Source organism: Nyctibius grandis, chromosome 1 (genome assembly GCF_013368605.1).
Source record: "Nyctibius grandis isolate bNycGra1 chromosome 1, bNycGra1.pri, whole genome shotgun sequence".
NCBI lineage: Eukaryota > Metazoa > Chordata > Aves > Nyctibiiformes > Nyctibiidae > Nyctibius > Nyctibius grandis.
The window spans coordinates 56097093-56121788 of NC_090658.1; the positions used below are offsets into that span (position 1 = coordinate 56097093).

General features: G+C 38.5%; 1 protein-coding gene across 2 annotated transcripts in view; it reads left to right on the forward strand.

The window, feature by feature from the left end:
- Positions 1 to 24696, forward strand: part of EPM2A (EPM2A glucan phosphatase, laforin) — a 40876-nt gene that overhangs the window by 13259 nt on the left and 2921 nt on the right. For both annotated transcript variants that reach the window (XM_068403886.1, XM_068403896.1), the window contains 2 exons: positions 539 to 713; positions 24064 to 24305. In XM_068403886.1, the coding sequence (XP_068259987.1) occupies positions 539 to 713; positions 24064 to 24305 (417 nt within the window). The remainder of the gene's footprint in view (positions 1 to 538; positions 714 to 24063; positions 24306 to 24696) is intronic.

Below are 24696 nucleotides of genomic sequence, written 5' to 3' on the forward strand. Positions count from 1 at the left end.
TACCTTTGTTTGCGGTGTTACCTTTCTGATCGCGCATGGCCGTACTCTGTGCTTTCTCCAAGGTCTTTCTCATAGCTTGGCAATTTCCTTAGAAGTAAGCCCGAGGCATGGTGACACTGCTGTGCCGTGTCAGAGCTAGACCTCAGGTCACATCAGCTGGACCCCCCAGAGGGAGGTCACACAGCAGATATGTTAAACAAACACTGAGGTCATATATTATCAGACATCAAATGAGGAACTTAATGGAATTAATTATTCTTGAAATTTTAGGTGCCACAGTTGATGATTTGGGAGTCTTATACAGCTTTAATGGTTTTTTTTAATGATTTGCAAAAACTGATCTTAATGCTGAATGTTTGCTTTTTGGCAGCACTTCTGTTACAACTATTTTAGGTGTTAATTATGTGGTATGAGAAACACAGTTTGAACAGGCAGCAAACATCACTCCTGGCCTTAAATACTCAGTTCACAGCTCCTGCAAATCTTTTGGAAGATTTTCCGAATACACAGCCCACAATTGTCCTTTCTTCTGTTCTAGGTAATGGGCCCCATCATGATCGAAGTTGTGTTTACAACCAGAGCAACATAGTAGATGGAGTTTACTGCCTCCCAATAGCACACTGGATTGAAGTCTCTGGACATACTGATGAGATGAAACATACAACTGACTTCTATTTTAATATTGCAGGACATCAAGCTATCCATTACTCCAGGTAAAAGAAAAGTGCAGGATTTGGCTGGTGTCAAGTATTCAAACAGAAAATCTGTACCGATATAATGGCAGCAAACCTTGAATTTGAAGTGGTGAATGGTAGTATGTATGTAACAGTAAAGTTTAACAAAGATTCAACACCTCTTTGCAATTAAATGTCACTTTTGGCAATAAAAAGGAGAGATTCTGAGTTCAAGGATACCTGGAGCCTGTGCAGATGTCTTAATTTGCATCATATCTGAAAATGACTAGTGGTAATTTATGGATAGATTTATGAGGAACTGTCACTTTCAAATGCTTGTCTACATAAACATGTAAATGTGCATGCATGTAATATGTTTGGTTTGGTATTATTTTGCTGAAGAACATCTTCTGGGAAACAAAAAGAATATATTCCAGCACCAGATCTTTAGGGCATCACGTTATCATTCATGTGCGACAGCAACTGCAATTATTGACAGCTGTTATAGATGACTTCTGCTTCTGTGCATACATTTAAAAAAAAACCAAAACTTGGACAAGGCTTAAAATGTTTGTACTTCCATGGTGTTCACTTGAGTCCGCTGCCTCACCAGTGAAGCATTCTGGCCTGAATTAGGAGACAGTAAAGCTTAAATAGAAGAGGGCACCCACCCTTTAGGGCTGCAGATAAAACACAGGCTGTATTTAGAGCAGCAGCCTTAGCACTGGTGGTTAACAAAGTGGCACTGAGGAATTTGGTACCATTTGTCACTTTTTCCCCATCTCCAGTCATGGATGGGGTAGCAAGTTTGTTGATTCATGACGGTTGCATGAATGCTGGCAGCCCTGATACGCCACATGCAGCTGGTTGGTTACAGAGCAGTTAGTGGTCCCAAAGGGATATGTATTTTTTGAAGAAATCAAACCACTTTTTACCTTCCTTAGTTCTTATCACTGCTTTGTGTGAAAATCTCCAGATTACCATTTCAGGTACTCCAACCTAACCATCTTGTCTCCTCTTTCTGCGCTTATGTCTCCACCCTCCCACAGGGTAGGAAGCAGAATTGTCTTTTTTCTTGGCAGGGTTGTGGTGTATGAAGAAAAGATTTTCTTCTCTTGGTACCTTTTGGAATAGTACGGATTCGTAAACAGTTAGGCATATATTGGTATTCGTGTGGCTTGGTACCTTTTCCCTGACACCCCCTCAAGCTATGTAATACGCCTGACAGACTATACTGTTATCTGTATCTTAAGCATCCATTTCCAACACCCTATCAGAGAAAAGATCTTGTTTATTCCAAAGCACAGATGTGTCAATCCCAAATAATCTTCGCTTGGCAGAGGAAGTTTGTGAGAAAGAACAGCTGTCAGAAAGCGAATATCTAAGCACCAAAGGCTAACTTATCTTCCTTTCCAGAGGCAGCAGTGATCCGTTTAATACTGCCTTATCTGTGTGACTATATGTTTCTAATATTAGGTAAAAAGCACAGATTCCACTAAAGAATATTTTGAGAAAATTTTCTGAGTTGTGTAGTCTTTTCCTGATGAGGATCTCCTCCTCCGTTCCCCTCTCACACACACATACCTTCATTGCAAGACAACCTTATATGTACATCTTCAGTAATTCTTATCTCATTCTTTTAATCTATATTAAGTGAGCATACCCCGTAACAGTCCTGTTGCATAATTATTTTTAATACTTTGAAGATATGCATCCTTAAGTGACTTTCTAATTATTAACAGTTGGGGGCAGATTCACCAGTCTGCTGGTTATAACAAAGCAGCCCAAAAATACTGGCTAATTAAGATTTTTTTTTTTTTTTGGCAGAGCAGCTGAAGTGAGCTGATGAAAATGCCTTTATTTTGTAATAGATCTATTGATTCAGAAGAGTACTATGGAGATTAATATCACCAAAAAGAAAAAAAAAAGGAAAAAAAAAAAACGCAAAACAGATGCAAAAAGCCAGTCCCTCTGCCTCTATGGTTAAAAGCTTACTGTATGGTCAGATCATAGTTATCCAGCTAAGGTTGCTTTTTTCCACTCTGTAATGGAGTCAGCAGTACCACAGGGAGCTTTATGAGCACAAATTCTGAGTTCTGTCACCAGCTGTAGGATCTTTAGAGAATGGTGGCAGCTGGAAGGTGATTTATCAGTGAAAACTTTTGATGTGGGCCCCTCCTCTACGTTGCTCCACTTAATAGGATTGCCATGCACAAATTAGCTGGAGAGGAAAGTTTTTCCCTGTCAAAATGGCCTCCCACATGAGCCCTTGGACTCATTTTACTTGTCATCTGCCTAATTACAACAATTAGAAACAGTTGCTCTGAGCTTAGCTACCGCCTTGCTTCTTCATAAAACATGCTTGAACTTTAAATGGGCAGCAGCAGGATGAGAAAAGCCTGCTTCCTGCTGTTGCCAAAATTCATTTTTAGTCATGCTGAGGCTGATGGCAATGCCCTGAGGAATCAGATTTTTCTTATTCGGTGTAGATGTATTCACTCATAAATCAGTGAATTTATGTTTAAGCTTATATTTAGGGATCTCACTTTGTGTTGGTCATTCAGGTTGGAGAGTATATGATGCGTTTTTTAAGCATAGCAGGATTTAAATTAATTTTTTCAAGTGTGAAATGGAGTTTGCCCACAGCTACAGAGTCATGACTGATACCTCCGTGGCGTTAGTGTTCACTAGTTTTGGACATGTAATGATGACACATATCACCAAAATCTGATTCAGGAAAAAATAAATCCCTTTCTCTTTCATATTAGATATTAATGCAATAAGAAGACCTCAGATTGCAGGAGAGTTCACTTAGGACACAGTCATTTTCCAAAGCAAATTAGAGTTATTGTAATCTTTTCTGGGAGAAGATCACTTCAGAAAATTTGTAAATCTGGGACATGTTAGCTCTGTTTCAGTTCCATCTGTGAAAGGTGGAGCTTCCTAATTCAAAGGTGTTAAATACCTTATTATTTATATCAAAACTTCTGCAATTCTCGGAAGAAAGTCATTGCATAAGAGCAAGAGAGGCAGTGACACCCGAAACTACAAAATCCTTAAATAATATGTTGGAGACAATGATGCTTGATGGCAGAATTAGGTGCTACGGGAATGAGTATCACCAAGAGGAAAAGTTACAGCTTTCTATTTTCAGACTAATTTTATGTTCCCAAATACACCCCTGATAAATAGTGAGTTCCCATAGTTTTTGCATGCTCATTTGAATATGATGTATGACCACCACCTCTTCATTTTAGGACATATATTTGTTGCTATCTATGGTGTCTAATTTTTAATAATGTGTGTTTCAAATTTACTGTCTTCGTAACTATAGTTTTATTCACTGTGTGTGCTTTTTGAGGGTCACCTCTCCTAAATCTGATGAAGAAAAATATTTTTTACGTGCTTTGCCTGTAAAATGCAGCTAAACTAGATTCTGTAAGTGAATTTCTCAGTCAACAATGATAGCTAATCTCTAACTGAAGGCTGCTATTGTTATGGCTGCTAAACATTTTAGAGGAAAATACACAATGAGCTTTAGATGTTAAAGAATGTAACGGGGGAGTCACTACATGAGAGTAGCCGTGGGTCCTGACAACAATTTTTTGAGATACAGTTTTTACAGTAGCTTTTTTGCACTTAAATATTAAGGCCATTAAATATTAATATTTCATGTTTATGGAACGAGTGGGATGTTCCTGTAACTGGATATAATCCAAGAAATTGTGACGTTGATGAATGTGTTGCTATCATCAGTGTTTATGTCCCTAATTTTTTCCATAAGACAAAATAAAGCAAAAGATAAAAGAAAACAAACCTTTGTGCTTGGAAATACTATTTTTGTTTGTTTGTTTCTTGATGGTGGCAAATTAAACTTAATTTATGATGCAGTCTTTACAAATGCTTTGTAGCTTGTTGGTAAGATGGTTTCCTTTGGCACAGCTGTAGTAATGTAGGTTATAACCTAAGTAAGTTAAGTGTTAAGTGGGAATGATAGGAGAGTCACATAAAATATATGCTCCTGATTTGTACTAAAATGTTAATGTAGATAGGTGAGTGGATGAGGAATGATCCCGGGAAAAATCCAGATGCTTCTTGTTTACCTTGTGGAGGCACTAAAGAAGTATTCTGCTGATGAACACTGAGTTTCCTTTTGCCTGTAGTAATTCTCCTGTGAAGAAAATAAGCATTTACTTGATTGACATGCATCTTTAATTGGGGTGGAAAACAAGAAGCTGGTTGCGTATATTTTTGTGTGACAATCACTGGAGAAGGGAAGTAATGTAACTTCTGCTAACTTATTTGGGTCATACGAGGTGCAGTTGTGGCTATTTGGATGTTACAACACTGCTGGGATTGATGAATGTAGAGATATACTTAAAGACATCTGTGGTAGGACTCAGCTTGAGGTTAAGACGACTGAATTTGTATGTCTATATACAGCAATTCAACTCACTGGTGACTAGATGTCTACTTTAGAGTGATTTGAAGAATTGAATTGGTTTCCAAATTCCACTGACTATGCTGATGAGATCTCTATTGATTTGTAATGAGACATTAAACATCCTGTCTGGTTGCTTGAATGTCGATGTCTAGTGTGGTTTGAGATGCTCTAGAGTTTACTGTCTGGCCTCCAGCTGCTGCACTACAGGAATATGGTTTCTTACAGCTAACGAGCTGTATTTGTGAACCATATTTGTGAACCCCATCCAGATGTTCCAGATGCTATAGGATGTCTCATATGTCAGTGGGAAGCTGTCCTTAGGCAATGCATTGAGCATTGCTGTGCTTAAAGACACCCATTTGTAGATAACCAGGGCTAGGTGTCTTCATCTTGGTCTTGTATCCCATCCCTAGCCTGTATTAATGAATAATGTCCATCTCGGTTCAGTATGAAGTCAGAATTACCTTTGAATTATGCAACTGGAAAAAATACAAGAGAGAGTGTTTTTATTTATTTTTTCTCTTTAACTTCTTTTCTGACTTACTGGTTTTAATTCATTCCCAAAATAAAATACCCTTCTGTTTTAAGTATAATTCTGAAGTAATTTTTTTATTACTGAATTATAAGAAAAGCTTTAAAGAAGAAGATGTCACAAAAACCCCCTAGAGTGCAGTGAACTATGCTACTGTAGCAGAAAGTTGAACTGATACTTTATGCCTACGTTATGAATTAAGAGAAGAGGTGATGATGTCTAAGGAGACTACCATAATTAACATTAAAAGCTGAGAGCTAGCTGTCCCTTGTGCCTAAAGAATACTTGTGCTATTGGAGAAAAGAGTAAGAAATAATGAGCTCTGGAACAAAAGTCTTCGATTGTGTTCTAGTAAAATAATCCCAATTAAAAATACTTAACATCAATAGGAGTTTGGCCTTTGATTTCAGTACTTGGGGCTCTAACTGTAATGTTATCTGGCCATTTTATACATCAAATAATGAAAATATTCTAAGCCACATTTTGTGATATATTTATCCCATAAAATTGACCACTCATTTGAATATTGTTTTATCATACTGAGCTATAGTCTTAAACTAGTCTAAATTAGAGGCATTGTTTACTTACCAATGGGAATTTAAACCACAGAAAGGTTTAAATATTATTTTTTTGTCCCTTGCATATCTTCATTTTTTCCTATGTCACCCTCAACTGGAGCTGTGAAATGCTTTTACTAGTCTCTGCTGTGAAGAAAATGGATTTCAAATCAGTGTAAGAAGTGACTTTTAAGCATTTTTTAATATAAGTTCTTGAAAATTAAGAGTGAGTGAGGAAATAGGAGCAAAAGTGAGAACACAAGCGTATTGTTTTAAAGCCCTTGTTTACATGCGTTTAATTCAGATGTATCTCTGTATTGGGTAACAAATGTATTTTTCTTCCAAGTTTGTTGCCCATCCAAACAAAAACTTTCTCCTTTCATGAACTCCTCATGCGGTGCCCTCCCTAACAATGGCTGAAAACTTGAAAACTGGTTCTGCTTTTCTAAGTTTTGTGATTTTTTCATGGGCAGGATGGCACCTGGCAGGGATACCCTAAGCCAGGCTATCAGAGAGTTAGCTGCAAATCCCAGTCCCATGAATGGCACACAGATGCACAGTTAGGATGTGCCAGCAGTGCAGTCACAAACTGTAGTAGCTTTGTAATACTGTGGATGAACTGGATCGAGGGAACTCGCTTTTCACATTTTGTTTTCCTGAGTATTGGCAAATAGCTGTTGTCAGCACAGCTCTGGTTCCCTCGCTGTGACTCACCACCTGAGCATGCAAAAGGAGCTTGAAATGGGAACTCCTGGGTCTCAATTACTCGTTTCTAATTGCATATCTTGTATGTGCCATAGTAACAAGCAAAATCTGGCATTTAAACGAGTGATGTAAATTTTGCCAGAAGAAAAAAATCACAGAGCTTTTAGATTAAAGATATTTGCATGACTGTCAGCGTTTGAAATCCCGGTATTACTTCTGCCTACAGTGTCTGGTCTGTTAAATCTGATGAATGGCTACTAGCCAGCATGCTGCCAGGTTTGTTATGTACTGTAGTAGCAGAGGGACATAAAATATTGTCAAGACATTGGGATGACACTGTTGAAGTAATGGCTGTTGAATGGTAAATTATCTCTGTAAATATAAAATTGTGGGAGGGAATTATTCTGGCAGCAAATGGGACTGAAAACTAGCAACCTTGTGAACTATTAATGTTTTTATTTCAGTGATTTTTCAAATGGCAGCCATCATTAATATTCACCATCTTTTCTGAGTGTTTTCTCCTCTTTCTGTAAAGCTACAATGTATGTTATCAGCATTATTAATAAATCAGCAATTTTGAATTGTTCATATATATAGTCTAAATAGCATAATATTTTATAAGTGATTTAATGTGGTGTTTTACATTGCTTTAGGTTATAGAGCAATTAGAATAATTCTTGATAGCACAATAAGGGCAAATCACACTATGTGGATTTCACTTTTGATGAAAATTGGTGTATTTCTAATGAAACACAGCATATTTTCACAGTTCAGAAGTTACTGAATCCCCCAAAGTAGCGCCCAACACTCATCTGTACCAGAAAGAAATGGCTTCATTACGTCTTGTTTGCCTTTGTTATACTCCTCATGAGGGAAAGCAGGGTTGTCATATTCTTTCCCTTCCTTATCCCTGCAAAGAAAGATAAAGGAAATAAATCTTTTGGATGTTACACTTCTGAAAAAGTGTTTTTTCCCCTAATTACAGTCTGAATCATACTCAGAAGTAATATTAAGGCCCTTTGAACTACCCTGTGGCTCAGCCAAGGAAGAACCAGTTGGCTTCCCTAAACTTCGATGGCTAGGGAAGTGGTATGGATGTGCAATATCTTCCTGACAGTATTGCTAGAAACCCTGAACAGTAATGCCCCCTAGGCAAAAGAGAGCTTTTGCAGCAACAAAGCTCTTAATGTACTTCCATCTCAGAAGTTAATATAATTTCATCTGTCATGGGGACAGATGGGCTATATGGAGTCTGCTCAGTGCCACTGCTGGACTGTCAGCATGTGCGTGGCAGCAGGAGGAGGAGTGGGACCACAGCAAGAGTCCTGGTGCTTGTTAACACCACATCGGCACAAAGCTCTGCAGGGTGGCAATTATTAGAGGTGTCATTCCTCTGGAAACCAAATAATTTCTATGTATAAATTATGCATATAAAGTACATTGAGCATGGCTCAATGTGCTTCTAGTCAGCTCAGTGAATTTGGCAAATTTTAAAAATTTTTGAAAATAATTTTAAAAACCTGGTAGGACATGCGTAGCTGAGTTGAACCGAGTGTTGTGAGAGGGCAGAGACCGGCTGCTGCTTTGTGGAAGCACTGGCTTTTGTTCACATACGAGGAGCTTCAGAAAACCTGAAATGAGGGTTCAACTCAAAAGAGCTAGTAATTTAACCAAGTTCTAAACAGGGAGTGGGCAGCAGAACACAACAAGGTAAAGGGGAGCTTAGCATACTGTCTGGATAGTCTTGTGAGTTTTACCTGAACTTTTTTTCTGAAATTTTCTTTACCATTCTGCCATTCATATGTGGCATCTGGAATGGGCATTTGATTGAGAATTATTTATTTAGAGGAGTGGTTGTTCAGGAGTGAGTATTTCATTAATTAAATGGCAGCAAGGAGAGACCAGCTGTTGATGGGAAGATGAACGCCTTTCATAATCTGGCTAGTAATGGGTAATACTTGCTTAAAATCACTGTAGCTCTTTAAAATGGGTCTTTTCATAGGTGTGTTGCTGCACAAAATGATTTCCTTATTTCTTAAGAAAAATTGACATTTCTGTGTTATTCTGGGAGCAAAAACCAGAAGGAAGACTGGGAAACCTCCATGAAAGCGCCTTGAGGAGTAAACATACTTATTTGTTCTATTTTTCTCTGTGCGTTATAACAGACAAATGTTGATAGTTTAGTAAATATTAATTTTATATGAGGTATCACCCTTAGGAAGCAAAAAATACTTCTGCTTCTAATTTCTCTTTCTGTTTTACTGTGCCTCCCTGTCCCTTGTCTGTACTTCTTCTGCAGGTCTTCAGCCCTTTTTCCTGCCTCTCTTCTCTTTAACATTCAGGCTGTCAGTGAGAGAGTAAAGTTCTGTCTCCATTGGAAAGCAATTTGCTGGCATTGCTGGCTGTAAACGAAATTGACTGAGATTGTGAAACCTGGGCAATTTAGCTCACAGCCAGGATGACAGGGAAGGGGCAGCATTGCTCTTTCACCAAAGACGATGTTCCAGTTGCCTCACAGATATTTATTGTCTGTTAGCTTTTACATGCATTTATTAGGTGCCCTGTAATTGCTGGCGTTTCTTAATGTAGTTTATCCAAAAACAGCAGAAGCCCTTTTTCAGAAACAGAGTGTGTACTCAATGTTATTGCTATTTAGTTTACCAGGAGGGAGGAATTCAGATATTTGGTTGTTATCAGAAGAACTTCACTAAGCAAACTCCGTAATTTACAACTGGTGAAACCGTTGAACCAGGGACTTGTGTTTGCAGTGTAGACCCCCTCTGCCTACCCTTCCCGTGTTTTTTCGCAGGCACAACTCCTAGGGCAGGTTAGCTCAGCGAGCCTGCAGCTGATTCCTACAGAAAAAAAAAGCCTCAAAATGAGAGAGATTTCAGTCCCTAAATGTGAAAGGTGACACCATCAAATAGTTTATTACCACCAGCTGGTTTGGTGTTTGCTTGCTCAGTCTATACTGTATTTCTGAAACAGGTAACCTGTAAGTCAGAAAAATCTGAAATAAACAACTGCATAGTTGTTCCAACTCAAATGAAATGGGGAAAGTGTAAAAGAGACTTCATTTAAAACAGTAGCAAGCTGAAGCTATTGTTATGAATTCTACCTCTATCTTCAATAATTTTTATAAATACTGAGAGATATAAATGCAAGTTTTCATGCTTAAATGCTCTAGATATTTACAAGATAATTTTAAAAAAGCTCCTCCATATAAAAATATGGAGAATCCTATTTAAAGGATAAAAAATTATTTATTAGAAAGGAAACCTGAATGTAGCTCTAGTTTCTTTGAAGCTTGTCTCAGAAACTTAAGTATTTTACTTCCCAAGAGTAAATAGAGATTATCAAATTGCTGCTGTATTTTCCCATATATAATTTTCTCTCTGCAAGAAAAAACAAAAAGAAATGAACTGTGTTTGTCTTCCCAGGGAACATATTAAGAGGCTGAACCGAAAATCTCTTGTTCCCTCCTTTAATGCTTGTACTTTGGGAAATTTAATTTCAGGGAGTCAGGTACATAATCCCTGCTGTTGTTTAGAAGTTTAATGTATGTCCTCTTGTGAACTATGATAAAAATTGAGTCAAATGTCATAGATGTTGCCAAGTTATACGAAATGTTGATTTCCTCTGTATTGGTTCAATAGACACATGCTTCGTAAGTTTAAATTAAATGTCTTTTTTCTTTGATGTGAAAAACCTAATAATAGAAAAGATGATTTTAAGCATGCAAGAAGAGGAAAAGGGGGAAATATGCATTTCAGTTTTAATACAGAGAGAAGAAAATGTAGAATATAAATAAGATTGGTAATGAAGTAGAACCTTGCTTTCTCTTCCTTTCTTCCTTTCTTTCCTTCTATCTGTCTGTCTGTCTACCTACCTGCCTACCTACTTATAATTCAAAGTAATTGCGTGAAAAGCAGCAGGAATAGGATGGTAGCATTCATGCAAAAAGTCCATTCATCAGCCATGGGCCAGCAGCAAGACTCTCCATGGCTCTGTCTTTCAGTTTAGGGGCTGGATGCTAGGTGCTAGTATGTATGTGTGGATGTTGGTGGGCTTCTAGAGCCGTTTTTTTAAAATTATTTTTTTTGTTTATCTAGCTTCTCCAGGACTGCCTTTTCAAAACTCTTCAGAACAGTTATATCCAGTGCCTTCACTTTCCCAAGGTGAAGGTCTAATAAGGAGCATATGCAGCTTCCCTAATAAAATAATTTCTTAGGCGTTCCTTCTTTCTGCAGTCTGGCTGCCAGCTTGAAGGGTTGGCCACGTGCAGACCATTCCTAAACATAGCGTTAACTACTGCTTTCATTGCAGAAGACTGAATTGCTCAGATTCCTGTAATACTGAGTTTCTTCAATCAGGTGAGATGAAAGGAGGAAAAAGCTTCTCAAATATGTCTGTTGTCTAGGTAATAAGGCTATCCGGTATGAGTAATGTTTTACAAATTTACAAAGTCAGGCTTCAGCTGAGAATGTAAACACATTTACATAAACTTTAGCAACAGTAGATCACTTCAATACATTTATTCAAACACCTGCAATTCCAATTTCCAAGCAAGTGAAATTATATTGCTAGGAAAAGAAAGAAATCTGAAAAAAAGACGACAGTTTAAAAAAATAGCCAACCCTTGGTAATTCTTGTCAATCTTTGGGCTCCAATAAAAACTGCAGTGTTGTGAGTTCATAAAATTTAAGTCAGGTGATTTTTTTTCCTTTTGACATCCAAGACTTCTTCAAGACATTCCACTATACTTTACAGTTTTGTATTAAAAAGAGTTACACAGGTCTCATCCACCAGGGTTATTAATTTTCTGCTTATAATCTAGCAACCAGGTATGTTAGCTAAAATGAAGTTTTCTGACAATTTTATTATGGTAGCACCATGCAGCTCTTGTCCCTTTGATTTGACTTTGTTGTGGGAACACATCCTTTCATATATTTATGTAGCTGACTGTGGTGATGCATTGATTCAGTTTTTCTCAATATTTCTGAGATGTTGTCCCCCAGCCTGTGGTACTCTAGAATGTGTCTGTCCCTCTTTAAAATTAGTATAAATGAACTGATGTGGGTTTAAAAATTCTGGATAAATGTCTTAACTGGAATGAACACAGGCAGATACAGAACCTGTCAAGACTGTTATATTTGCAATGATGCTTTGCAACGATGTCATTTTAATGAATATGTGCTTGTTTTTGAAACATTGGAAAGCATTTCCATTGGATATCTGAAAAGCTGCATTTTGAAAAGTGGATTCATCATTTATTATTTTCACAGTCTAGATTTCTAAGCAGCTGCTAATAAGTGAACTCTGAAAGAAAACCAAAGATATTTTTACCAATGATTCCTGAAACTTCTCGGGCACTAACTTAAAGTTCATCTGCAGCAGTTTAAGTCAATTTTGTTAAGATGCTTTAACTTAAAGGTGCCAGTAGTGGCATCATTCCCATTGCTAAGCATTAATGTTAGAAATTCTCATTCTTAATGCCAAGAGGTTCATGGCTCATTGCTATCTGGCTTAGTTTAGCAGCCTGTTTTTCTTGTGTTTCCGAGTATTTGTTCTAATTCAAAACAAATGGGAATGTTGGCAACCTAATGGAGACATATGTAGGAAGTAACCATTGGCAACCGTGATTGCATGAGACAATATTCTATAATTGGAGCATTTCAGTATTAATCCTCACAAGCCAACGGAGGAGTCCTTTCCAAGTTGTTCAGTACAAGCCTTGGAACCTGATTCTCTTCTCAGGCTGTATTTTTGTAATTGGCAAGTAGTTTGCTTCAGATAATGTTTATACAAATGAAAGTACAAGAAGAGTCGTTCCCTACAAAGGCAAATCCTGCTTTCTGCTGCATGCAGTGCGCTCCTTAAGCACCAGTAGAAACCATACGTGTATGTTTGAAAATAAAGTCTAAGTGATATAAGGCTTGATCTGGACACCCTGTCCTACAAGGCATTGGTGTGCTTATGAATGATTAGTTTCTTATCTTCACAGTAGAAATACACAGTGAAATATGACATAAGATATTTCACTTTGAATACAGAGAGGATAAAATTTTATCTTCCACAATTTAGTTTTGGCCATGTACATAAAGTCTTGTGTGACCAAGTTATTTTAGATCATATCTAAAGTAGAGATAAAATAGATTATAAAAAATGTCTAATATATAAATCCATTTGCTTTAAGCTTTTTAATGGAGTGAGGTGAATGAGAGGGGAGTAGAGTTTATAGTGTGGTTTTTTCCCTGTATATATTCAAATATACCACAAGCTTAACAAGCACAGTTCCATTGAATTTATTGGAGCCTGCACACTTATCCTAGAGACAAAATTAGATAAATTTGATTTGTTATTGTGTCAGAAAAACAAAGATAATTTGCAATCCTGTTTGCACTTCCATTTCCCAAGGTGGGACAAGTCTGGAACGTGTTCTGGTTCTGGCATGGAAGAGATGAGCTGTATCAGACTGGTTTGTCTGATCTATCAGTAACTGACCTTTGAGGTAATGCTTCAGTCCCTGTTAATGGGGATACACTGCCGCTTCTGCGTTGCCTTCTTCACAGGAGCTTTGTGATCAAAAAATATACCACAAAAAGAATCCCCAAGGTTTCTTGTTAAAATACCAAATTATGTAACATTCTTTTTTGTTGCTATGTCAGGGGTTCCCTGACATATGATATGCCTTCATCACAAACTGCAGTGAAAAGCAGAGATACGTGAGCTAACTTGGAATGAATGAGGGCATTTTCCACAGCCTGTGTAGCTTTTATGACACTGGAGTTGGAGCAAAATAAATTGGCTTGCAAGGAAATCTGTGCTACCACAGCTTGACTACTTCTGGTGTCTGAGATAGACAGCATAGTTAAATGAAGACTGAGAAAGAGGATATATTACTATTTGTAAAAGCCATTCGGGAATTAGTACAAGGGAGGAAGAAGACTTATTGAAATTGAACCTGCTTTAAGATCAAATGGATATTAATTGCTTCTGAATGAATTTAGAGTGTAAATTAGAACAAGGTTTCTGACATCAAAGGAATGATGTCTGAATTCTGGCATGACCTTTCAAATAGGGCAGGGAGGACAAGGAACCTAAATTATTTCAAGATGGAGCTTGATAAATTAATATAGGTAGTGATCCCAGAGACGGAAATTAAAGTTTATGATTATAGTATCACAGATCATAGACTCCAAGAGACTTCAAAAAGCATCCAGTCCATTTCCTTGCTCTAACTTAGTCTCAATTACATTTAAATCATTACAAGTTTATGCAGCCTGATCTTAAATATGATCTCATCTCAGTGATGAGACTGTACAGCCCTGTTACTCTTGCATTCAATTACCTCACTATTCCTACCATTAAAAAGATTTTCTAATCTCAACTTAAGTCTTCCTGGATCAATTTAAATTCATTTCTTCTTGTCCTCTCCACAGCAGACTTGGAGAACAAATTAGTATCCTGCCCTTGTATAGCCATCTCTTATATGCTTGGAAACTCCTATCATTTTTCCCAGAATCACAGAGTGGTTGAGGTTCGAACATCTCAGTATTTTCATTTTGATATTCACCCTCGGTTCTTTCACTCTTTTCTCTGAAAACTTGTCTTCTAGATCTCTTAGTGTTCTGGTACTCTCTGCTGGGCTCTCCAGGTGTTCCTCTTCCTTCTTCCCATTCCTTCTGTTGATGGTCTACCAGTACTGAATACAATGGAAGGATTATTTTGAGACTCTCAGGCATAGTGCTACTGCTTATTTATCCAAGTATTATTGTCTTTTTGCAGTGTGGGGTGTGGTTTACTTCCCCGTTGTCTAGGTGTTTTCATCAAATATATTCCCTGCTGTGACAGGGTATAGGATGTTAGAAATGCCCTTGATCTCTGCAGCTGTCCTTATGAGATGTTTTTGTGAGTTTCTTCTAATAAAACTCTTATGCTCCTTGTAGGCAATGTTTGAGGTTACTGTGGAAGGGGAAAATGGGCCATAAACAGAAAGCTTTGTGGATCCATCTGGACTAAACTTCTCTTACGTGATTGACTTTAATTCTACTCATGTGTATCCTTATTATCCTGTATCCCTGGCGCATTCAAAGCTAGGACAATCCATAAAGTAGACATAGCCTACAGGCCTCCTCAGAGTCAGAATCCACCAGAAGGTTATGAATGAGGAGGAAAGCTGTGCTGTGCTGTGCTTAGGTGTTTAGCATGGTTGCTCCTTGTCTCACAACCTGGAGAGAGCACCATACCACCTGCTGTAAATGCAGGTTGGTGGGTGATGAGGGGACAGCCAAGCCCTTTTGTGCCATCAAGCTGATGCTATGGAAATCTCCTAAGACAGCAGAACTGTACCCCTGGAACTGCTTTGTAGCTGAATGTCTGTGTAACCTTATATTTCAGTTATCAGTTTGGTATTATTCTTACCTGTTTTCATTTTAGCACATTGTCAGCTTGAGGTCAAATCTTAATGGCTTACTTGCTCTGCATATCAGCAAGTGAGGTCGTTTGTTGCCACATTCATGCATAAATTTGTGAACATGGAATAAATAAGATACTATTAAGCATAACACTCAGAATTCAAGGGCTTGAGAAACTTTGCATATTGCTAAGCTGACAAAGTGTTGTTCTAAAGTGATAAAAGCAGGTGTTTCTTTTTAGTTGCCAAGTCTGCTCCCATGTGAGAGGCTAGATAAGTAGTCCAAATTACATCTAAGAAGAAAATTTGCCAGAGCTTAATTACTTTTCATCGCAGTGCCAAATAAGAATAATAAGAAAAAAAACACCTTGGAACTACATTGTAGTCTATTTAATTCTCCTCCTTTAAAACCCTGAGGTAGAATTCTTAACTTCACAATAAGCTGCATTCTTTCAGTGGTAAAGCAGAACAAATTTGTTAAGTGGTGACTTGTGCTCCTTCTACATTTGGCATTTAGGTTAAAGTAATTTTTTTCTCAAAAATATAAGTAGTTTTTACAAGATCTGCAGCTGTGTCATTTCAGTAGGATATAGTTTTATCATTAATCAACGCTTTTCTCTGATGACTTCTGCTAAGGTTATGGCCATTTAATCCTTCTTTATTGATAAACGTGATCTTATTAAGCCTGGCTATCGGATCTTGGTGTTCTGTGAGTTAGACCATAGTATCATCAAACCTTGCTCTCCTGCTCTGGCCAGGAGTGCTTGTCTGCGTGCTGGGCAATTGAGTGCATCAGACTGTGTTCAGTCAATCCTGTTTGAGTCAAGCCTCTCATCACAAAGCCTCCGTCAGCTTGTCTTCTGCAAGGAGACTTTCTCAGTAAGTCAGCAGGAGAAGAGATTAAGACCACAGCCATTTACCCACGTGCCCTGCGCAATATGCAATGAAATGTCAGTGGCGTAACCCCTTAGTTCTACATTATTGTTCCATTGGTAAGGAGACATTTTGCTGAGACATTTGTCTGTCCTTTATTTAAAGAGAATGTAATGAAACCAGAATTCTTGTACAAGACCAAACCAGGGGGTCCTCTGTTTTGATATATGCCTATGTTGTCAGTATTTTGGAGGAAGATGCAAGAATTAAAAAAATGATTAAAAGAAAACCTCCCATTTTTCTCATCTCTTGGTAGTTGCTTTATTGGTGAAGCTATATGGAATTTGAGATTCTTTACCTCTTTTATGTAGATAGGGACAGTTTATTTGCCCCTACCATATATTTTATCTTTAAGCAGTCATCCAATTCCCTCTTAAATATGCTAAATTCTTAGTCTGCCCTCATATGAAAGTATTTTCACAAGAAATAGCTGGCATCTCCTGTATTTTGAATGTTTTCATTTTTCTGTGTCTTTTCTGCTATAATAAAATAGTTAATAGAAAGTTCAAAGTTAGAGCGCATAGAATGGGATAATTGATTTTTAGAAGGTTCCTATAAATTTTCTGTTATTTTCAGTTCACGTCTACGCACAGGCTAATATTACCACTTTGACCTCTCCATAAAGCAATGCTTTCACCAAGCATCACTGCAAGCATGTACTGTTTCCCTTTCTAATTGATTATAGTTAACTTAAAACCCAGTGATGTGTGTGAGTGGCTGAGATTATTTATTCCAAGACATATTACTGAGATGCATTCGTCAACTGCGAATCTCATCTGCTCCTTTGCTGCATATTCATTTGATTTTATTTGATACAACTGGCGGTTGTAACTAATAAAACCTTAAATAATTCTGTTTCAGGCAGATTTACCCTCTCCTTGAGTAGACTCTTCTCTTGTGAGAGATCTTATCTTGGAAACAGAATTCCATGTTGAATATAGGTCAACAGTGTCATGCTGTAAAATGATAGTCAGGAACCATAAAGTGGGATAGAGCCTTTGAGGCACAAGAAGTAAGTAATCTTCAGTTCTGCTCAGAAATGGTAAGACCTCTTTCCAGTATTGGGCATAAAATCTTAAGAAAGATGTTGACCAGCTGGAGAGTCCAAAGGCAAACAAGAATCATCAGATGCTTTGAATATATGACAAGCAAGCGTTTGTGTGTGTGTGAAGAATTCAAGGCTCTGTGTGTGTGTTTTAGTAATTTTCAGACAGGTAAAAGGATTTTGCAGAAAGGAATAATCTGTTCTTTGTGTCAATTGTGGAGACAAGAAAAAGTCACTGAGACCTGTGACTGCACTATTCATATTGGACATTAAGAAAATATTTCTGAAGGTGAGGATAGTCATCAGTGTGCTTTCTATATATCAAGCAATATTTGAAAGTGTTCAGATCTTCCACTGGAGAGCAGAATTTGGTCACTTGAAAATAATCTTTCTCTGTAAGTGCATTTCAGGACGTTAGATAGCAATCTAAGTAACGTTTCTAGATTGCCCTGACAAAGGTGCAGGAACCGCACCTGATTTCAAGCAAGTGCTCTTAGTATTTTCACTGTCACAGGTTCAGGGGAAAAGAACAAGGAAGGCCCAGAACAGGCACGAATGTACCTACGAATAAGCTGCTATATGTTGTTAAAATGATACCAATGGCAAAAGAAGGTGCACATGCAGGATGATAGTTCTGGGTCATCATAATCCAGTGGTATCACCATTTAAAGTGATGTGTCTTGTCACAAGGCAGAGGGCAGTGAAAAGTTGAAAGAGCATCTCAGCTACAGCTGATAGGATTTCCTATATTCTCATTTTGAATATGCCCAAAGCAATACTTTTGGAAATCTCTTTTGTGTCAAATGAGAGAGAGGGAAAGAGAGGTAGGAATTTTTTTGCTGCCTTCCCTCTGTCTCGCTTTATTTCTCATCAGACTTTGAACTAGTTTAAATTTGGTTAAAAGCAGAAAGTTTCAATGCAAGCTTTTGTTACTGACAGATCATAATTTTCCATTAAAAATCCACCTTATCAAAAAATTCTGAACCAGTTCCTACTCCAGTGGCATCAGGGGAGGAAACAGGAATGCACTGTAATTGGAAGCAGTCTCCAGTAGTTACAGTGCTGCAAAAACATCTCTAATTGAGTTGTACTTCAGGCCTACATTCCCCTTGGGCTGCTTGCTTGTAGTGGTGTTGGGGTAATAACACTGCATCAGTACAAGAAAACACTCCTTATGCATATGAGCATCACAAAATGCTGGAGGTAAATTAACTGAATTATGTATGTTGCTCTTCTGGGAATGCAGGATATGTCTTGCTGCAAGTTACATGTAGCTGTAGTTGCATGCTACACCTTTAGGAAATAAAAGCCTTAAGGGAGGACACAGCCGATTTAATCATTATTTTGTTTGTTGTTTCAGCTAAATTGCTCTGTCATGTTATATGTATATATTAGCCCTCATTTTGCTATCATCAGATGCGTAGTGGGATCTAAGGAAGACTGGTGCAGACAGCTGAAGTTAATTGCAAGCTTTAACATCAGGCTACATCTTGACCTGGCGCTGAAGGATGAATCCATCACTTTTCATTTAAAGTAATACTCTGGACCTTGGACAAAAGTATTACCGATACAAAAAAAATGAATGGTTGATGGATCACTCTGTTGCCAATAACCAATGAAAAATACCTTAGTATTTTTCCTTAGTTTGGCAAAGTCCTCTTTCTTGATTAAAGGTGGCAACAACAGGGATGAAAGGACATCTGAAATATTGTACCTGATGGATGTTCTGATGAAAACTGTTCCCCAAAGGCTTGAATCCTACCCTTTTCTGTAAGAACTGTAGCTCCTTAGAAGGGTTCACTGATTTTAGGAGAGAGTGTAAGATGCCTGCTCCTAGTACATTGATGATTGAACAGATCTGGAAACAGTACCAGAGTCATCCCAGCTTACAGCTCAGCATTTTAAGGAAATTTGAGTTTGGTGCCTGTTTGCCTTAAACCATGATCAACAAAAGTAACACAGGAGCTGCTTAAGAAGCAGCATAGACATCTGTGTGGTGGAGGAGGAGCTGACAGCCAGATGCAGTAACTGGGTATCTTCCCCTAGGGCAGGTCACCCTCGGTGTGAATCAGATCCCTACAGCTACAGTTGCTGGATTGGTTTTGTACTGCCTGTGGAGGTCTAAGATTCAAAGGTATGGTGCGTTACACTTTGGGAACATTTCCTCTAGCCTGAAAATTACAATCTGCACCATTAAAAAAAAGGTATCAGAATGCCAATCTTTCATTGCCTCAGACTCATTTTCTCCTTAAGGATGGGAAGTTTATTTGCATATGCATAGATTAAACAGAATGCATTTGTTGTTTCAGATGCATTCGTAGTTAATTGTTATAATTGAGCCAGCAGTGTGCCCAGGTGGCCAAGAAGGCCAATGGCATCCTCGCCTCTATTAGGAATAGTGTAGCCAGCCAGTCTAGGGAAATGATCGTCCCTCTGTACTCGGCACTGGTGAGGCCGCATCTTGAGTACTGTGTTCAGTTCTGGGCCCCGCACTTCGAGAAAGATGTTGAGGTGTTGGAGCGAGTCCAGAGGAGGGCGACCAAGCTGGTGAAGGGTCTGGAGGGTCTGTCCTACGAGGAACGGCTGAGGGAGCTGGGGTTGTTTAGCCTGGAGAAGAGGAGGCTCCGAGGTGACCTTATTGCAGTCTACAACTACCTGAAGGGAGGTTGTAGTGAAGTGGGAGTTGGCCTCTTCTCCCGGGCAACTAGCGATAGGACAAGAGGGCACAGCCTCAAGCTTCACCAGGGGAGGTTCAGGTTGGACATTAGGAAGAATTTCTTTTCAGAAAGGGTTATTAGACATTGGAATGGGCTGCCCAGGGAGGTGGTGGAGTCACCATCTCTGGATGTGTTTAAGAAAAGACTGGACATGGCACTTAGTGCCATGGTCTAGTTGACAGGGTGGTGTCAGGGCAGCGGTTGGACTTGATGATCCCAGAGGTCTCTTCCAACCTGCTTGATTCTGTGATTCTGTGATTCTGTGAATCTAGGTTGTGCAGGGTCCTGGGGGGAAGCAACCAAGTGCAATATATATCTGCATCATTAAAAATAATTTAGGTATGATGACAGCTGGAAAATAACTGTACAAGTGATTTCAGGGTGTTCCATATTTATTCCCTGGTAATGATAAATCTTTGTTGGTTTTCTTAGTCTACAAGTAAAAAGGCAGGTTTTTAACAGGTCAGCCTTCAGTCTGGGCTCTATAAGTCAAGTAAATTGAGCAGACACCTGCCTAACATTTAGTCCTTATTGCCACAAATTCAAGCTTCTCACATTCATTCATTCATTTGATCCCCAAAAGTCCCCTTAAGGTAGGTAAATATTATCTCCATATTACTGACGGAAAAATGAAGTGTAGGGCAGGCTGAAAGTAACATTACAGAAAGTAGTTTTAAAGAAAGGGCTTTTAGATAATCTTCAAGTCCTAATCTCTGAAGTTAGATAGATATTTTTGATGTTACTCTAGGTGATTTCTTCATTGATAAACTGTCTGACTGAATTGACCATGTCTTCTGGGACCAAGCATAGTTTGTTATCCTTGGTAACATAGGGAGTTAACAGGTACAATGACAAAGTGCCATTTTTGTATTAAAACAGAATTCTAAGTAAAGTTTTGTTAAAACACCATCCTGTTGTGATATTTGGGGAATATGACAGGGGTTAACGGCTGAAAAGATTGTAGGTTTATCGTGTACATAGGGATCACTTAATCTGCTGCTGGAAAACAACCACATGTGAGCTGGAAAGCAGTAGCTGTTGGAGAGCTCAGAGCACTATTACATGACAGTTGAGAGGGGAAAGTAAAAGAGGGCTCTTTCCCATGCCAAATACTCTTGTGGCTACAATCTAGTTACCTACTGAAAACGAAACATTGGAAAACGAAAACTAGAAGTCATATTATTAAGGAAAGAGACGTAAAAATGAAATTACTACGCAGAATTTTATTTATCACAGGAACTCTTAAGTCATTCCTGATTCAGTCAAACACCAGAAAACATACTGTTGCTCTCCTGTCAAGGTAACTTATTATATTAGCTGTTTCCCAAAATATCAAGAGAATTACATATGAGTCTCCAGGAAAGCCTTTGAAGGAAGGATACTAATGTTCTTGATCTTGAAAGAATATCCTCATATTGTCGCAAGGTATTAGCAATACTGCTGTTTCTCTTTCCCCACTATGGGGTTTTGTGGGCATTGCTCATCTCCAGCCATTCGTTAGCGTCTGTAGGGCACTTTAGCTTGTATTCACCACCTTGAAATGCTCTAATCATTGTGAAGGATTCCTCTGGCAGAATCCTGAGAGGGGTCACTCTTTCAGGTCAGGATCAGGTTTGCTGTGAGGCTGGCATGTAGGAAGTGGGGCAGCAAAATAATTGTTGCAGTGGACCTTCGCTAATCCCTCTGGTCAGTGGGAACGCTCAAGCTGGTTATACTGGATTTTGGGCAATTTTGTGAAGCTCCCTTCCTGGGCCAGCATGTGGGGTTGTGCCTTGAACATAATGGTGATACACAATTGTTGTGCTTTATTACATTTCCTTCAGGTTTTCTTGGAGTCCACTGGGTATTGCTATTTCTTAATAAAAGAACTGAATTTAATTTGTAGCTTAAGAAATTCAGAGCCTGTGTATTTGAACTTCTTTCTTTCCATGTCTTCTCTCCTTTACAAAGGTAGCGTTCAGGAGTGTGAGAAAAGTGACAAAGGATATTACTTCAAGGGGTAAAACTTAATTTCTGAAATTTTGGATTAGAGCTTGCTTCCTGCTTAGGAACAAATGCATTTTCTATTAGCAGTGGGAAATACTCTCACCATGTTCTAGACCATGTTTCACATGGATGTGAAACAACAACTAAGTCAAATCTCTTCAAGTGTTCTCACAGCCAGAGCAACATGGTTGAAATGGTGTTTTGTTATGTAATAGATTTGTCTAAATTTTCAAGTTTTCATTCATTATCTGTTATCCAGAAAGTTGAGACTCATTTACCATATACTGAGATCGAGTTCATTGTGTCACTGAAACAGAGGCTGCTAAGGCCAAAGACTGTGATTATGTGGCTGGTATGTAACTCACTGTAGAAGCAACTGAAATACAGGAAACAATAATAATAAGTACTTCCTGGATTTGAATTTTTCTTTTTGACAATCTTTCAGTAGTAACATAGCAGGATTTAATAATTGTCTATTACAGGTCTTAAATGCTAGTAAGCGCTTATTACTGTGATAGTGGAATGGAAATAGCTACCTGATGATCTAAGGGCTATTTATATGAGTAACTGCTCCTGAATAAACATAAAACTTTTCTTATTTGTCCCTGTGATTAAAATCGGAAAAGACCATAAGAAATGCATGGCAGACATGTTATTTTTGATGATCTTGCTTTTGTTGTAGATTGACTTCATTTTTTTGCAGTTAATAATATTTGCAAAGTTGTATATTCAACTGCAGGGATAATTTGTGTAGCTTGTGGATTGCACGTTCAAAATAGAAGTTTATGCAAACAAAAAAAAAAATTAAAGTAGATCACTAATAATTTGTGCACGTAAACAATCCATTGTAGGTGCCATCAGTTTAATTGCATGTGTACATTAAAAATCCTCATTTGAAAACAAGCCTCTTAATATTCAGTTTATATTTATGTCAAAATCTCTTGAGACACAATATTGCAGTTTACAACTACCTGAAGGGAGGTTGTAGAGGAGTGGGAGTCGTGCTCTTCTCCCAGGCAACTAGCGATAGGACAAGAGGACATAGCCTCAAGCTTCAGCAGGGGAGGTTCAGGTTGGACATTAGGAAGCATTTCTTCACAGAAAGGGTCATTAGACATTGGAATGGGCTGCCCAGGGAGGTGGTGGAGTCACCATCTCTGAATGTGTTTAAGAAAAGACTGGACCTGGCACTTAGTGCCATGGTCTAGTTGACATGGTGGTGTCAGGGCAATGGTTGGACTCGATGATCCCAGAGGTCTCTTCCAACCTGATTGAGTCTGTGATTCTGTGATTCTGTAATAGTTTAATGCTAATTAACAGTGGGAAAACTATAGAATTGTTGAAGTTTGATTTAGATAAGTACCAGAAATAAGGATGTTTATCCATCCTACACATTTCTCTTGAGTTTTCTCGCAAAATTTCTGGTTCTTTAGGCCTTGAGGGAAGCTAAACATGTATTGTAATTCTGCATTTGCTTCCCACTGGACTCCACAAGAGCAGAGAAAAATGAGAAGAAAATTACTCATTCATTTTTGAGTTTCCTCACAGAAGGGTAGTTTAAGTTGTTTTTTTTTTCTGTCTGCTTTCCTCATTACAGTGGTAGCTACAAAGCTGGAAGAGTTCTATGTGTTTGACTTGTTACTAAAGTAATTCAGATCTGGATCATGTGAATCTTTTAGGTCTCTTTTATTGTTTTTGTGCAAATTGCATGACTCTTCAGAGTTTTCTTATTCTAATCTGTGATATTAGTAAGCTTCTACTGCAAGCTTAATGACAGATGCCTTGAAGACCTGTGCTACTAATTATGCTCCAAATTTTCTCTCAAACCATCTGGCTCTTTGTGGTAGGTTAGGAACTTGTTCCCCAGCATCAAACATTACCAACTCAACTGTAATGAAATAAGAAGCTGCTTACTGCATGACACGAAAAGGCTGCGCTTAGCAGTGTTCGTGTGCTGATGCTAAGCAGGGTTGGAGCTGGAACGCTGCTGAATTTGGCAGTTTCTTTGTTCAGATATTTTAATTCATCCCCCTGCAATGTTTTCTCAATGCTAGAATTCTGCCAAACATCTGGCTGGGAAGTTGCCCTCGGCAGCTGGAGCATGTGACCGTCAAGCTGAAGCACGAGCTGGGTGTTACGGCTGTGATGAACTTCCAGACTGAATGGGACATTGTTCAGAATTCCTGGGGCTGCAACCGCTACTCGGAACCCATGAGCCCCGAAGTCCTCATGAAACTGTATAAAGAGGAAGGTCTTGCTTATGTCTGGATGCCAACCCCAGACATGAGCACTGAAGGTAATGCTCAGACCACTCTTGCAGCTAAATTAATAGTAACAAACCCTTTGAGTTACTAATTTGTCACTTTCGTGACTGTTTTTTTCTGTGTAAATTTTGCGTAAAAATATAGCTCACACATGAGGTGTAATTTCTGTGTGTCTGTTGTCTCTAACAGATTACTTACATTTTCTTGTAGGTGGAGAGGTCATCTAAAGTACTTTGTGCCTGGCAGTATACATGTATTTGAGTTTAAAGCCATCTGACATTGATAACTGCTTGACTGTTTTTGCTTTCACCTTGAATTCAGCCGTATCATGAAAACGTGCTGTGTAGGTGGAAGAGTGCAAGCTTGCACAGCAGGACATCTTGCCATCCTTTCTGGTTAAAAATGGAGAGACAATGCTGTATG